Below are 13,814 nucleotides of genomic sequence, written 5' to 3'. Positions count from 1 at the left end.
TACATCCTTCACATGGCTAAATTAGATTTTTTAAAAACATTCAAAGGCACTTTAGGGAAATGTACAAATGTAGGGTACTTCACATACTTGTGCATTCTAATTCCAGACTTGTCCATTTTTTTCCCTCACAAGTAACATATTTAGATGCTCTTGAGTTTACTGGTTTATGCCCAATGTCACACTCAAATGTTACAGTGGATCCACCTGGGAAAGTTTCAGCCAAGACAGAAGATTCTGACACAACGACATTCCTTGATGGAAAAGAAGGCCGTGTACACTGTGCTGTGGAGATAAACAAAACATATGCTTTACAGTAATCTGATGCAATACTATTCTATCCATCACCCTCACAATTATTAGCACTACTATACACCATCTTAGCTTTATTTTGGTAACAAAGGACTAGATTGTGATTACTTTAAACAAAAGTATTTTGTTTAAATTCCCTACAGCATTCAAGCAGGCTCGGGTTACTCCACTGCTCAAAAAACCAACGCTAAACACATCATTTGTAGACAATTACAGACCTATCTCTCTCCTACCATTCATTGCGAAGACACTTGAAAGAGCTGTCTTCAACCAACTAACATCCTTCTTGTCTCTAAACAACCAGCTGGATGTCAACCAATCTGGCTTCAAGAAAGGACACTCAACTGAGACTGCATTACTGTCAGTCACAGAAGCCCTACGGATCGCAAAAGCTGCTTCCAAATCTTCAGTCCTCATTCTCCTGGATCTGTCTGCTGCCTTCGACACGGTGAATCATCAGATCCTTATGTCCACCCTCTCATCACTGGGCATCACAGGAACTTCACTCCACTGGTTTGAGTCCTATCTCACAGGTAGGTCCTTCAAGGTCGCATGGAGAGGTGAGGTATCCAGAGCACATCAGCTGACCACAGGGGTTCCCCAGGGTTCAGTTCTTGGTCCCCTCCTCTTCTCCATCTACACCACATCACTGGGACACATCATACAGGCACACGGTTTTTCCTACCACTGCTATGCTGATGACACGCAGCTCTTCCTCTCCTTTCAACCAGATGATCCCACAGTAGCTGCACGGGTCTCAAGCTGTCTGGCGGACATCTCCACATGGATGAAGGAACATCACCTGCAGCTCAACCTGGCAAAGACTGAGCTTCTCGTCCTCCCTGCCAATCCGTCTCTACAGCACGACTTCACCATCCAGCTAGAGTCATCATTAATCACCCCATCAAGATCGGTCAGAAATCTTGGAGTAACGTTTGATGACCAGCTGACCTTCACAGATCACATTTCAAAGACAGCTCGATCATGCAGGTTTGCACTGCACAACATCAGGAAAATCAGGCCTTTCCTAACTGAGCATGCAACACAACTCATCGTCCAGGCCCTGGTCATCTCTAGGCTTGACTACTGCAATGCTCTTCTGGCTGGACTTCCAGCATGTGCAACCAAAACCCTACAGATGATTCAGAATGCTGCAGCTCGTCTTATCTTCAACGAGCCCAAGAGGGCCCACGTCACTCCTCTGTTCATCTCTCTGCACTGGCTACCTCTCGCTGCTCGCATCAAGTTCAAGGCACTGACGCTTGCTTACAGAACTATCACAGGCTCAGCTCCCTCCTACTTTCACTCACTCCTACGAGTCTACATCCCTACCAGACACCTACGATCGGTCAACGAGCGACGTCTCGTGGTTCCATCACAGAAAGCCACAAAATCACTTTCCAGAACATTCTCATTCACAGTTCCATGCTGGTGGAACGCTCTCCCCACCCTCATCCGGAATGCAGAATCCCTGACAACATTCAAAAGACAGCTGAAAACCAATCTCTTCCGTGAGCACTTAACCTTATAGAAAAAAAAAAAAAAAAAAAAAAAAAAAGTTTTCCTTTCCCTTTGTAACATCACTTATCAGGCTTATGCTACTCTGAATAATACCTGAACTTCGTACTTTGAGCACTTCTTGCGTTGTTGTTGCTTTTGCCTCTTTATGATGACTCGCTGAATTTTGTCCTAATCTGTAAGTCGCTTTGGAGAAAGGCGTCTGCTAAATGACTAAATGTAAATGTAAATGTAAAAGTAAATTAGTATGACTTAAGGAAGATGTGCTGTTGAAATTAAATCACAGTGCTTCTTCATATGTTGCTCATACATTTCATTTTATTCTTTTTTTCTTTTTAAATAGAGCCAAAGGTTACAAGATTTGAAAACTTTTGGCCTCTCTCAAACACTGAAACTAAAGCAGATTTTAGACACAACCGTGTTGATAACTGCAACTTAATAATCAAGTGCTGAAGTTGATTAATAAAGCACGGTTATCATTGCAAAATGTGTTAAGGTTGTTACAAAAACACATCTGCTGGTTAAATCAGTCCTGACAGCATTATAAGAAGAGCTGGCCTATATGGCATTCTAATGGCCTGAGTCTTTGAACCTGATGACATTGTTGCAGGTCAGTATAAAAAGTAAAATAATTTTGGATTCATACATCCAAAAGCAAATGGAAGTTTGCCGTGTTTACAGTGAAGAATTCAGTTAATTCTGTGTATAGTAGCAGCATGCTATGACCATCAAGCTTTAGGCTTAAACTTTTCTGTTTGCAAAGCATTATTAGTTGCTAGTATCAACATTACGCTACTAGGTTATACATGCGTGTACGGTTTGTTCAGTGAATGAACTTACAATATGCCCTTTTCTATTACTATATTACAGTTTTACACAATTCTCAGAATGGAAATATCATCCACCTTTTCTGAACAAACCTACTGCATTTTAAAATATGGATGGCACTTCAGGTTTGGAGTCGTGCCACTCAAAAGGACTGAAACAAATAATTTCTAATAATAAGCTTGTGCTACTAATAATCCTCATCTGTCAGACTGACTGAATTAAATGTAAATTAGCCTTAAATATTCTTATTTCTTACAGTAATATTTGACCCATAATATTGCTCCACAACTACTCTTGAAAGTCCTTGAGCTTTTGGGGTTTTTTTTATGATCTGCTGAAAGTAATTGATCACTTTTATACTTTTCCTTTTGATGTTAAATGGTTGAGAGGTAAGGAGAATAATGTCACCTAATTGTACCAGTTTTTGCAAATGAGTTAAGCTTTAAAAAAACAATAAACAAAAACAATAAGCTTTACAAGTTTATTGCCAGTATCTGATTTTTTACAGTTCTATGGAAGTTACTCCCATAATTCACTCATAGCGTCAGTGGAGGAAAAAGGAGGATATCATTTTCTTGGGGAAACAAAACACTGTTTTGTCCCAAATGACTCAATATACACAATGCTTCACACTACTTCCTAGGGAAAATCCTTACTCTTTTATGATTACTGCGAATTTGGACATGCTTATTTTGTCACAAACTCCTACTTGTGTTTGAACTTTGTCCTAGTTCGCCAACTAGCTTATGAGTCATTCTATAATTAGGGGTACATGTCAGGTCCATGGACTCTATTATCATTTTTTTTTTAAATCATGAACATTTCACTTCAATCAATGATCACTTTTATATCAAGGGACATTTCTAATTCATTTAATACAAAAATCCAACAGATACCCATCTTTTATCTTGCAAAAATAGCATATTCTATACTGGAAGTTGCTGTTTTTGTGCTGTCCGATTTAGTAAATATGAGGTTTTGCTCTTCAGATTAGCTCTAGAATGCATGTTTCTGTATATATTTCTTATAAATATTGTCCAAAATAATCATTAACTTGTGAGAAAGGTGTTTAAAAAAATATTTTGCTTATGCATCTACATTAAATCACCCATTTTGTGCATGTCAGAGAAATCAGTGTCAACTGTGTTACTCCCTATAAAAACCCCTATAAATCAGCAATGATTTGTTCCAAAGTCACATGTCCAACATCACTGTGATGCAATTCCTTTTTTGGAGGGAAATGTGAAGACAGTGTGGTAAGTCATAACTTCTCCTCTTCAATATATTATCTATATTATTGTCTGCGCATAGAATAGATTCATTGACCGTCAACTGTGTTATCAACATGTTCTGGTGAACTTGCGTCACATGTTATATTTATAAATGTGTAGAGAAAGAATATAAAAACATAAGTTAATCAAGGTCATCTACTAACTAGTCCAAGGCCAGCATTTTGCACAAGGCCCTAAAATGGCCGAAATGTCAACCGTGTTACCCGTCAACTGTGTTACCTATCAACTGACAATGTTGACAATTCAGTTTCAATTTATGCTCACACTACATTATATGGAAATTACATTTACATTACACAAAATTACAAATTGCCTAAAACCATGATTTGCATTACAATGGATAAACTTAACTGATCTCATCACGGCCACACTTTCTATGAACTCAGTATCCATAACATAATATATTCACATTTGTCAAGGGTTATAAACCATTCAGAATTACTCATGATTGACTTAAACCTACATTTGTTGAATAAAAAGAAAGTTATCATCTTAAAGGAAGTTTTCTCTTTTCCTTCTAATGTGTCCTGTCAACGGTGTTACTTCTGTCAACTGTGTTACTTTCTCTGTCAACTGTGTTAAGTGTGGTTTTTATGTCATAAATCTTTTAAATGTGAACTAAACCGTCAGAAAACTAGATAGGGATATCTCTGGAAATGGAAATCTTGGGTAAGGATGTTGAATAATACTAAATTCAGCATACTGTGAATTTATGTTGAAGAAAAGTTTCATCCTTCATGACATCATCCCACAACGACCATTATGAAGCCCCCAATTCATATTTACAAATCAGTTAGACAGATAACCTCAAAAACTCTAGTGAATAGACTAAAAAACTTTCAAACAAATGTGTTATCAAACATGTGTTACTTCATTCATGTTTCATTTGACACAGCATTTGTCCGTAACACAGTTGACAAAATAATGAATCAAATGTTAATTTTCATTAACATATTTAAAAAAAATCATTAGAGCTTAAGCTTGCCAAATAACTAATTTAGCACATTAAGGGCATATATTATTTAACCACCTAGTTTATTGCTCAAAAAAGAATACTGATTTCCTGACTTTTTGGCTGACATGAAATGTACCCCTAAATATAGAATGACCCTTATATAGTTGATAAGTATGCAGACATGGTTTCCAAAATTCCACACTTGTTTTTTTTTTTTTTCACTTAACGTTAATTAAGAACAGAACTCAGAAACTCGCACTGTTTATACTACAAAACAGCATAATAGTGCTCGAAATGGGACGCACCGACTGTAAAACCTTAAACTAAATCGTAGTTCACTAACGATAGATAGATAGATAGATAGATAGATAGATAGATAGATAGATAGATAGATAGATAGATAGATAGATAGATAGATAGATAGATAGATAGATAGATAGATAGATAGATACTCACCTCGGACATGTTTACCGATCATAAGAAACGAAAGAAGAGCAACATTGAGCCACAAGACCTTGCATCCCATCTTGTTAATGTAACGTAGTCTTAATCAAGGCCAATGTTATTTGTTTTCTGCACCAAATAAACAAAAAAGGCATTTTAGCGTCACGGCGTAAATAAATACACTTCACTACACAATCAAAAGTTAACACAAGCAAATATCTACAGCAAAACAGGCACAAAAGACTCACATAAGAAGAATTTTTAAAGGCTAATCGTAACACTAAAAGAATGTGTTGGCCAACACTGAGCTTCCTTCCTCAGTTCAGTTCACAGTCCACAGCCCAAACCCTATCTAACCCGACACAAATAATATATCAATATACACATATATCTATCTATCTATCTATATATTCTTTTTTTCTTTTTCTTCATTATAAGAAAATTGTCTTCATTTTTCAATATTCATCCTTGTTTTAAGAATCCTTACCTTTAGGTTTTTAGGAGGTTTCTCAATGTTCTGTGTTTTATTCAGAGGTATATAAAGCCCGTTTAACTTTCTGGAAATGAGATTAAGGAGAGGGTGGAGATGTTACTTCAGTTCTCATGAAGTAAATTTCCGTCTAAAGAGGGCGTTTCGGCGTTACCGATGTGTCATAGACTTTGGCAAGCCTTTTTAGCTTCAAATGTTCCCAGCAGCTGCATATTACTCGTCGTATTCACAACTACCCTAAATGAATGAAAAGATGTGCTGTCCCAATCACCCAGATATTACTCAAAAAAGGGGGTTTGGCTCAGTTTAAATAAAAGTTTATGTCACACATCTTTTCATTATGTTATTAACTTTTTTTCCTGTTAAAATGGATAGGTAACATCTTCAATATTACAGAAATGTATCATGTGTTGGGCTGATGTTTTTAATTTATGGCAAGAAACCTTGAACAAGGCGAACATTCAAAAACGGTCTCAATCACCCTTAATTCACCCTACATCTCTTCAGTGGGTGCTGACGAAACACTGTAAAAAAAAAAAAATAATAATCTTTTCGAGAAATTTCAGTTGACAAAAACTCTTGATAATTACTGACCTACAGCTTTTTACAGCGGATGCCTTTGAAAACACGGAGCCATAGCCTCACTTTCATACCTGTCATGGCGCTGCTCTGAATAAGGTCTATAATAACTAGCAATATGGGGTTTATGCTTTATTTCCACCACAGTTGAATAAAAATATTATTATTTTAAGTCATAATAATGAGAAACGTAATTCTGAAATAACTTTGTTTCAAATTAACATTCCATAAGCCTATAAATCTTTAACTACACAACTATTATTATTTTATCAAGCAAATCCATTAAGTACCATTCTTGTGGCTCATAGATGTGAGTAGGCCACATTTGTGAATTTGTTTTTAATTTTAGTGAAAATCAGAAGCCAAGAACAAGAAGCTATCAATGTGACAAATATCAGTAAATGAAGTACAGCACAAATGCCAAAGCCTGGTTAAATTCACATATTCATGGCATGGGGCAGATCGTCAGACACGTCTCAGGAACACACAATATTAGGCCATAAATATTGTTACAATAAAACTTTTCAGTACAAAATGGTTCATTCCTACCCACTGCATTCCCTTCTTTGACTACATGTATTAGCTCACATGAAAATGTCATAGCAAACAGCTTCAAGATTAGCTCTAAGATAAACAGACCAACAGAAAGGAGTTTATTCAATGTTGAATGTGCAGAAGTTTGAATAGGATTTGACAGCAAGAATGGAAGGAATGAAGGGGTCAATCAGCTCGCTAGTTCTATAGTCAGGGCACTTATCAGGGAGTTGGCCATTTGAAGGGTTTTCTCAATCACAAAATCCTTCCAGTGCACTGAAACGTTCACTCCCTAAAAATACCCACAATACACAATGAAAACCAGGTAGCAACAATGCTCACAATGTTCCCTTATTGCAAGTTCTAAAGTGCTAAACATAAATCACGTGAGCCAACTCACTACACATAATTGTAACGGTCACCAGCTGGAGTGCCCTTGAGAGCCACCAGAGGGCACTCCACATAAGACTATCATATTCACTCACAGACTACATTTCCCATCCTGCATCTACCTGGACTGATTACTTCATACACCTCCACTGCATTATTCACCTGCACTGTTCCTGATTACAGTCACACCTGATCCTCATTCTATGGACTATTTATGTCTCACACATTCTCACCCTCACTGTGAAGTCTTGTTTTACTGTTACTACATTTCTGAGTGTTATTTACCTGTGTTTGATTCTTGTTTTGCTGACCTTGGACTCTTTCACCGTTTCCTGATCGTTTCTCTGCCTGGCCTGACTCGGATTGTTTATTGGACTCTGATTATTGCTGCCTGCCCTGACCTCTGCCTGTTATTTGGATATTCTCTGTGTTTCCTCCTTTGATCTGTTCGCTGTTGATGACCCTGCCTGTACGACTACCCTGTAAATAAACTGCATTTGGATCTTCACCTTCGTGCCTCGGAGCGGTTCATAACAGAAGACTTCGCCAAAATATGGATCCAGCAGCTGTCAGTAATGGAGCTCTAATAAGATGGCTATCTTCCATGTATCAGGATTGTCAACCTATCGAGAGGTATGTGAGGGATTTTCGGGCTTGCTGTCACTTAGCGTCATTAGATGACACCCAACTCATGGACCTGTTTTGGAGTGGACTGGATGAGGAGATTGCTCAGATGATGCCGGATGACAATACCGGCTGGACCCTAGAAGGGTATATCCACCTGGCCCTTTCCTTGAGCAGTTCGGCATTTACTGTGGGCTTGGCTGATGAAGAACCCTGCAAGCTCACAGTACCCCCCGAGCCTGAATCAGTTCATGTCCCATCCGTCCAGCCTGAGAAGCTTATCATGCCAACCATCAAGCTGGTCACCGGATCTGTCTATTACCGTCCAGGACTGGTATCCAGTGTGGCCGATTCCCCGCTGAGGTCAGCACGTGTTGCCATCAGGGCCATCGTGCATGAGTCTCGTCCCGCCGAGACTATCCTGCCTAAATCTTGTTTCGCCGAGACTGTCCTGCCTGAGTATCTTCCCGCCGAGCCAGAGCCAGAGCTTCACGTCAGTCCTGCCGAGCCAGAGCCAGAGCTTCACGTCAGTCCTGCCGAGCCAGAGCCAGAGCTTCACGTCAGTCCTGCCGAGCCAGAGCCAGAGCCAGAGCTTCACGTCAGTCCTGCCGAGCCAGAGCCAGAGCTTCACGTCAGTCCTGCCGAGCCAGAGCCAGAGCTTCACGTCAGTCCTGCCGAGCCAGAGCCAGAGCTTCACGTCAGTCCTGCCGAGCCAGAGCCAGAGCTTCACGTCAGTCCTGCCGAGCCAGAGCTTCACGTCAGTCCTGCCGAGCCAGAGCTTCACGTCAGTCCTGCCGAGCCAGAGCCAGAGCCTGCACTTCACGCCAGTCCAGCCGAGCCCGCACTTCACGCCAAATCTGCTGAGACCAAAGCAGTATGCGTCATGCCCGCCGCGTCTGTGACAGCAAGTGTCATGCCCGCCAGCACAAAGTCTTCACCGCTGGTCCCGTCCAGCACTGAGCCCTCTTCACCGCTGGTCCCATCCAGCACTGAGCCCTCTTCACCGCTGGTCCCGTCCAGCGCTCAGCCTTCTTCGCCGCTGGTTCCGTCCAGCACCGAGCCTTCACCGCTGGTTCAATCCAGTTCAGAGTCGTCTTCGCCGCTGGTCCTAGCCAGCTCAGAGTCCTCTTCACCGCTGGTCCTGCCCAGCGCTCCGCCTTCTTCGCCGCTGGTTCTGCCCAGCTCAAAGCCCTTGCCGCCGCTGGTCCCGTCAAGCTCAGAGCGCGCTGATCCTGATCCAGAGACTGAGCTTCACGTCACTTCTGCCGATCCAGAGACTGAGCTTCATGTCACGTCAGCCGATCCAGAGACTGAGCTTCACGTCACGTCCGCCCGTCAAGAGTCCCGTCCCGCCGAGCCTGAATCTGTTCCTGAGCCTGAATCTGATCCTGATACTGAGCCTTCGGACAAGATGGCCACCGCCGAGCTAGTGTCTCTGGACAAGATGGCCGCCGCTGAGCCGGTGTCTGTTCCTGAGCCTGTGTCGGTTCCTGTCCCTGAGCCGGTGTCTGTTCCTGAGGCATGGTCTCCCCCCTGGCCGCCTGAAGGGTCGTCTCCCCCCTGGCCGCCTGAAGGGTCGTCTCCCCCCTGGCCGCCTGAAGGGTCGTCTCCCCCCTGGCCGCCTGAAGGGTCGTCTCCCCCCTGGCCGCCTGCACAGCCTGCTCCGCCCTGGCCTTCCGCCCTGCCGGAGTCTTTAGGTCCTCTTCCGCTGCACGGGCCTGGCCCTCCATCCCGCCCCCGGGTCCGCCTCCGCTCCACCTCCCTCCTGGACAGTTTTAGGAGCGTCTGGAATCCGCTCCTTAAAGGGGGGGCTATGTAACGGTCACCAGCTGGAGTGCCCTTGAGAGCCACCAGAGGGCACTCCACATAAGACTATCATATTCACTCACAGACTACATTTCCCATCCTGCATCTACCTGGACTGATTACTTCATACACCTGCACTGCATTATTCACCTGCACTGTTCCTGATTACAGTCACACCTGATCCTCATTCTATGGACTATTTATGTCTCACACATTCTCACCCTCACTGCGACGTCTTGTTTTACTGTTACTACATTTCTGAGTGTTATTTACCCGTGTTTGATTCTTGTTTTGCTGACCTTGGACTCTTTCACCGTTTCCTGATCGTTTCTCTGCCTGGCCTGACTCGGATTGTTTATTGGACTCTGATTATTGCTGCCTGCCCTGACCTCTGCCTGTTATTTGGATATTCTCTGTGTTTCCTCCTTTGATCTGTTCGCTGTTGATGACCCTGCCTGTACGACTACCCTGTAAATAAACTGCATTTGGATCTTCACCTTCGTGCCTCGTAGCGGTTCATAACAATGACATGCGATAAATGTTTGTTTTTTTCAAATACAAACCATTATTTAGGCCTAATTATATGTCAGCATATTCATACATCGCTTGACAGGTAATGTGCAGTATACAATGATACAATGTAACAATTATCCTTTATTTACGGCTGAAATGTTGCATGTAAATCATGAAACACAGCAAAAACTTCAGTGTTACATTAACTCTCCTGGGAGTTTATGTGGCTCCACCCTCAAGAGTGTTAAAATAAGAGTTTTAAGTTTTAACTGTTTACTGGTTTATGCCCAATTTCACACTCATATGTTACAGAGAATCCATCTGTGAAACTTTGAGCCGAGAGATTAGATTCTGACACAATGATGTTCCTTGATGCAATAAAGGCAGTGTTCACTGTGCTGTGGAGATAAACACAAAACATGCTTATCATCTGAATCAGTATTCCTGTAACACAGTAACTAGTTAATTGTGCAATAAAGCGAATGAATTGAGCAACTCTGTCATTCAGATCAATGGCAAAAAGTACACTATTTGTTATGTAGGGTATAGGCCTATACATGCTACAGTTTTTCTTAGTCTATGTCCGGTGTTAAATGTGTACCTGACATTTTGTGGAAGCTTTTGCTGTGTGGCAAGTTATGTTGTCATTATAAAGTGATGTGTTTGGGATCCTTGTTTACAGGAATACCAGGTTAAATAGACAGAAAAGAATGGCCCTCCAAAATCTGTTTTATTGAACCTTTTCTGTTCCATCAAATTACAAAAAGTTTATTTCAGACAACTTCAGATCTATGCATTTCATGAAATTATAGATTGTCCTTAAATGAAATCTCAGTAAAGCATGGCATTCTATTTGTAGATAAAATTATTTGTATTTCAAACACAAAGACCCAGATGCAATAATTTAGTATCAAACTCACTTTCATTAGACAGACAGAGGGAAGCAGCACAGAGATACTGCAACTTAATTCCCAAAAGTTTCTCAACGTTGGTGAACTTGCCTAAATCTCAGCATTAAATGAACAAATGGATTTAATTTGTCAGAAACCATTTGAGTTGGACAGAATGGAGTTCGTTTAAAAAAAAGTTGCCTATATAAAACTATGTTATAGAGAAATATCCATCTTTACATTCCCTTGATCGCTGTCCATGCATCAAGGTCACAAAACAATTTTAACAGTTCATCACTGTGTGTGTGTGTGTGTGTGTGATCATTTCCTTTCAGGAAGGTCAGGCAAGATTTCAGCAATTCAGTGTTGAAGTCAACATGAAGTAAAAAGAATGCAAAGAGTACATGCACACACCATGAATAAAAACACACTGTATAATGAAGATGTGACCATGGTTCTCAGTCAGATGTGTTTGGGGTGTTTGACTTGAGCCATAAGCCTTCTGGATGTTGATTTTAAGCATGTGAGCACTACATATAAGATTGTAATCATAGCTGAGAAGAGAAGCCAACGAAGACACTCATACCATAGAGGTAAGCCAGACCAAGACCTAGAGCAAGATCAAAAGAGTTTTCAGCCTTCTAACGTACAGACGTTTGTTGAAATTGCATTGAAACGATTATATTTTTCACATTTTTTACTATTAATACTTTTGTTCCACAGAATAAAGTCAGTAATATTTGGAATTAAATTATGAAATAAAGTATGAGTTTTCATGCATGGCTTTCTGTTCATGTCTGACTTACATTGTCTTATTCTGACTCCATGTGAGTTGAGAGACTGTTGCAGAGCTCAGTAATTCCTCTGTAGTTCGGGTGGATGTTGAGAGTGATGTTGTGCTTCTTATGCAGTCATAGCTAGAGATAGCTAATCAAGAAAGTGAGGTCAGACACATATTAAAACCATGTAAATACAGCACAAAAAATATAACATTACTGGAAATAAAGTTAAGAAATGCTACATCATGTCCATCCATGTAAAGTAAAACTAATGTACTCAAAAGTTAAAAAATTATTACACCATTGCATTGTACGAAACGATTGGCCTATCAACATGACGATCATTACAATATTATAATGTAATATTAATACAAAAGGTTGGCCTAATATTGATACAGAAGCCACATTAATATTATAGGTACTCTGAGGTCATTTTTACTAAAGTCGACGAAAGTGGCATTTGTAACTATTTTATGTTTTGGTGAATTAGTGGCTAATTCTTATGAATTACAATCTCATTTCTATGTTTTCGTACAATCTGTTTATGACCAAGTGATGGTTATGTTTAGGGGTGGATCTTCATGCTTCATCACAGATTATCCTGTGAGATTGGGTTGGCGTTGACAGATGACGGCAAATATTCGAAAATAACTGACCAGTGAATGATGCGACTGGCCAATCAGAATCAAGAATTCCAGAGAGTAATTCCAATGTAATAAAAACGTAATAATATACAATCAATGTACAGGTTAAACTCACCCTTAGATGAGATGAGATAAACACAGTTCTTGTCTGCAGGCTGAAGGATTTTCAGAGAAATATATTCGCTGCTCTGGCTGCTGACATCATTAGAGGCCAAGCAGAAAAGTTGGCTGTCTTCAGTGATATTTGAACAATGGAGATGGAGATCAGTGGAAGTGTGCAGGATGATGTTGTTTGGTTTTCCAACTCTGTACCAAGCGTACTGCACATCCGTTCCTCTCTCACTCCTACAGCGAAACACAACTGGTTGTCCCCAGCATGTCATCTCCAGAGAACTGAGAGGCCAAAAGTGTGGTTTCATTACAGCCTCTGAAATTAAATACAAAAGTTATGTCATGGAACTCTAGATGGTGCAGGCTGAAATGACCTTAACTCAATCTGCTTGCAATCGCATCATTCTCAATAGAGCACAGCTGATTGGTTCCTGCTGTATCAGTAGCCAATGAGCTCACTGCATGCTCAACCTTCAAATACTTCAAATACCCTCCACCTTCCCCAGCTCCACCTGTATATATCTGCTACGGGTAATTCATGCTATATTGTACAGCAGCAGTGTGTCTTACAGCACTTGCTCACAGCAGTGTGTCGTGTGTGAATTTGGCAGTAGCAAGTCCCGTACTTGCTCTACGGCAGTAGCAATAACAGAAGCAGCATAGCAGATCTATTCTGCTAAGACCAAACATATTTCAACATTGTCAAATCCATTACCATGCCAAACACTCCGAGAGTTGTCATGACATAAATAGATATTCTATTTCTGCTTGTGCCAAACATCAAGATTAAAATGTGTATTCATTTAAAAAAAGAAAAAGAAAAGGTGCTATACATCGAATCGAACATCTTACTTTGGTTTAGGATACTTCACATGATGAAAATAAAGTCTTACCTTTTGTTACTGTAACTTGGATGCTGGTCATTTTATCAGAATAAATTTTGTCAATCGCCACCCAATATATCCCAGTGTCGTCCAACTTTAGATCTCTTATATTAACAATCAAGCCTCTAGAAACTCTGTCAATGATTTGAGCCCGTGTTCTGTACGCAGCCTGCATGTGTGAATCCATCTGTGTCCATCAGAACCTCACACGAGGCTCTGGAGTC

At 40.7% G+C, this 13,814-nt stretch overlaps 1 protein-coding gene across 6 annotated transcripts in view; it reads right to left on the bottom strand.

Moving 5' to 3' along the window:
- rca2.1 (regulator of complement activation group 2 gene 1) overlaps window positions 1-5,984 on the bottom strand; it is a 40,839-nt gene extending 34,855 nt beyond the window's left edge. For all 6 annotated transcript variants that reach the window (XM_082145391.1, XM_082145393.1, XM_082145395.1 and 3 more), the window contains exons 1-3: window positions 5,834-5,984; window positions 5,359-5,475; window positions 88-282 (exon numbers count right to left, since the gene is read on the bottom strand). In XM_082145391.1, the coding sequence (XP_082001517.1) occupies window positions 88-282; window positions 5,359-5,428 (265 nt within the window). In that variant the 5' untranslated portion in view covers window positions 5,429-5,475; window positions 5,834-5,984. The remainder of the gene's footprint in view (window positions 1-87; window positions 283-5,358; window positions 5,476-5,833) is intronic.
- Window positions 5,985-13,814: the final 7,830 nt, after the last annotated feature.

The sequence above is a fragment of the Leuciscus leuciscus genome (genome assembly GCF_965113295.1).
Source record: "Leuciscus leuciscus genome assembly, chromosome: 18".
Lineage (NCBI taxonomy): Eukaryota > Metazoa > Chordata > Actinopteri > Cypriniformes > Leuciscidae > Leuciscus > Leuciscus leuciscus.
The sequence above is the reverse complement of the archived record's forward strand: the minus strand, read 5'-3'. Positions and strand labels throughout refer to the sequence as shown.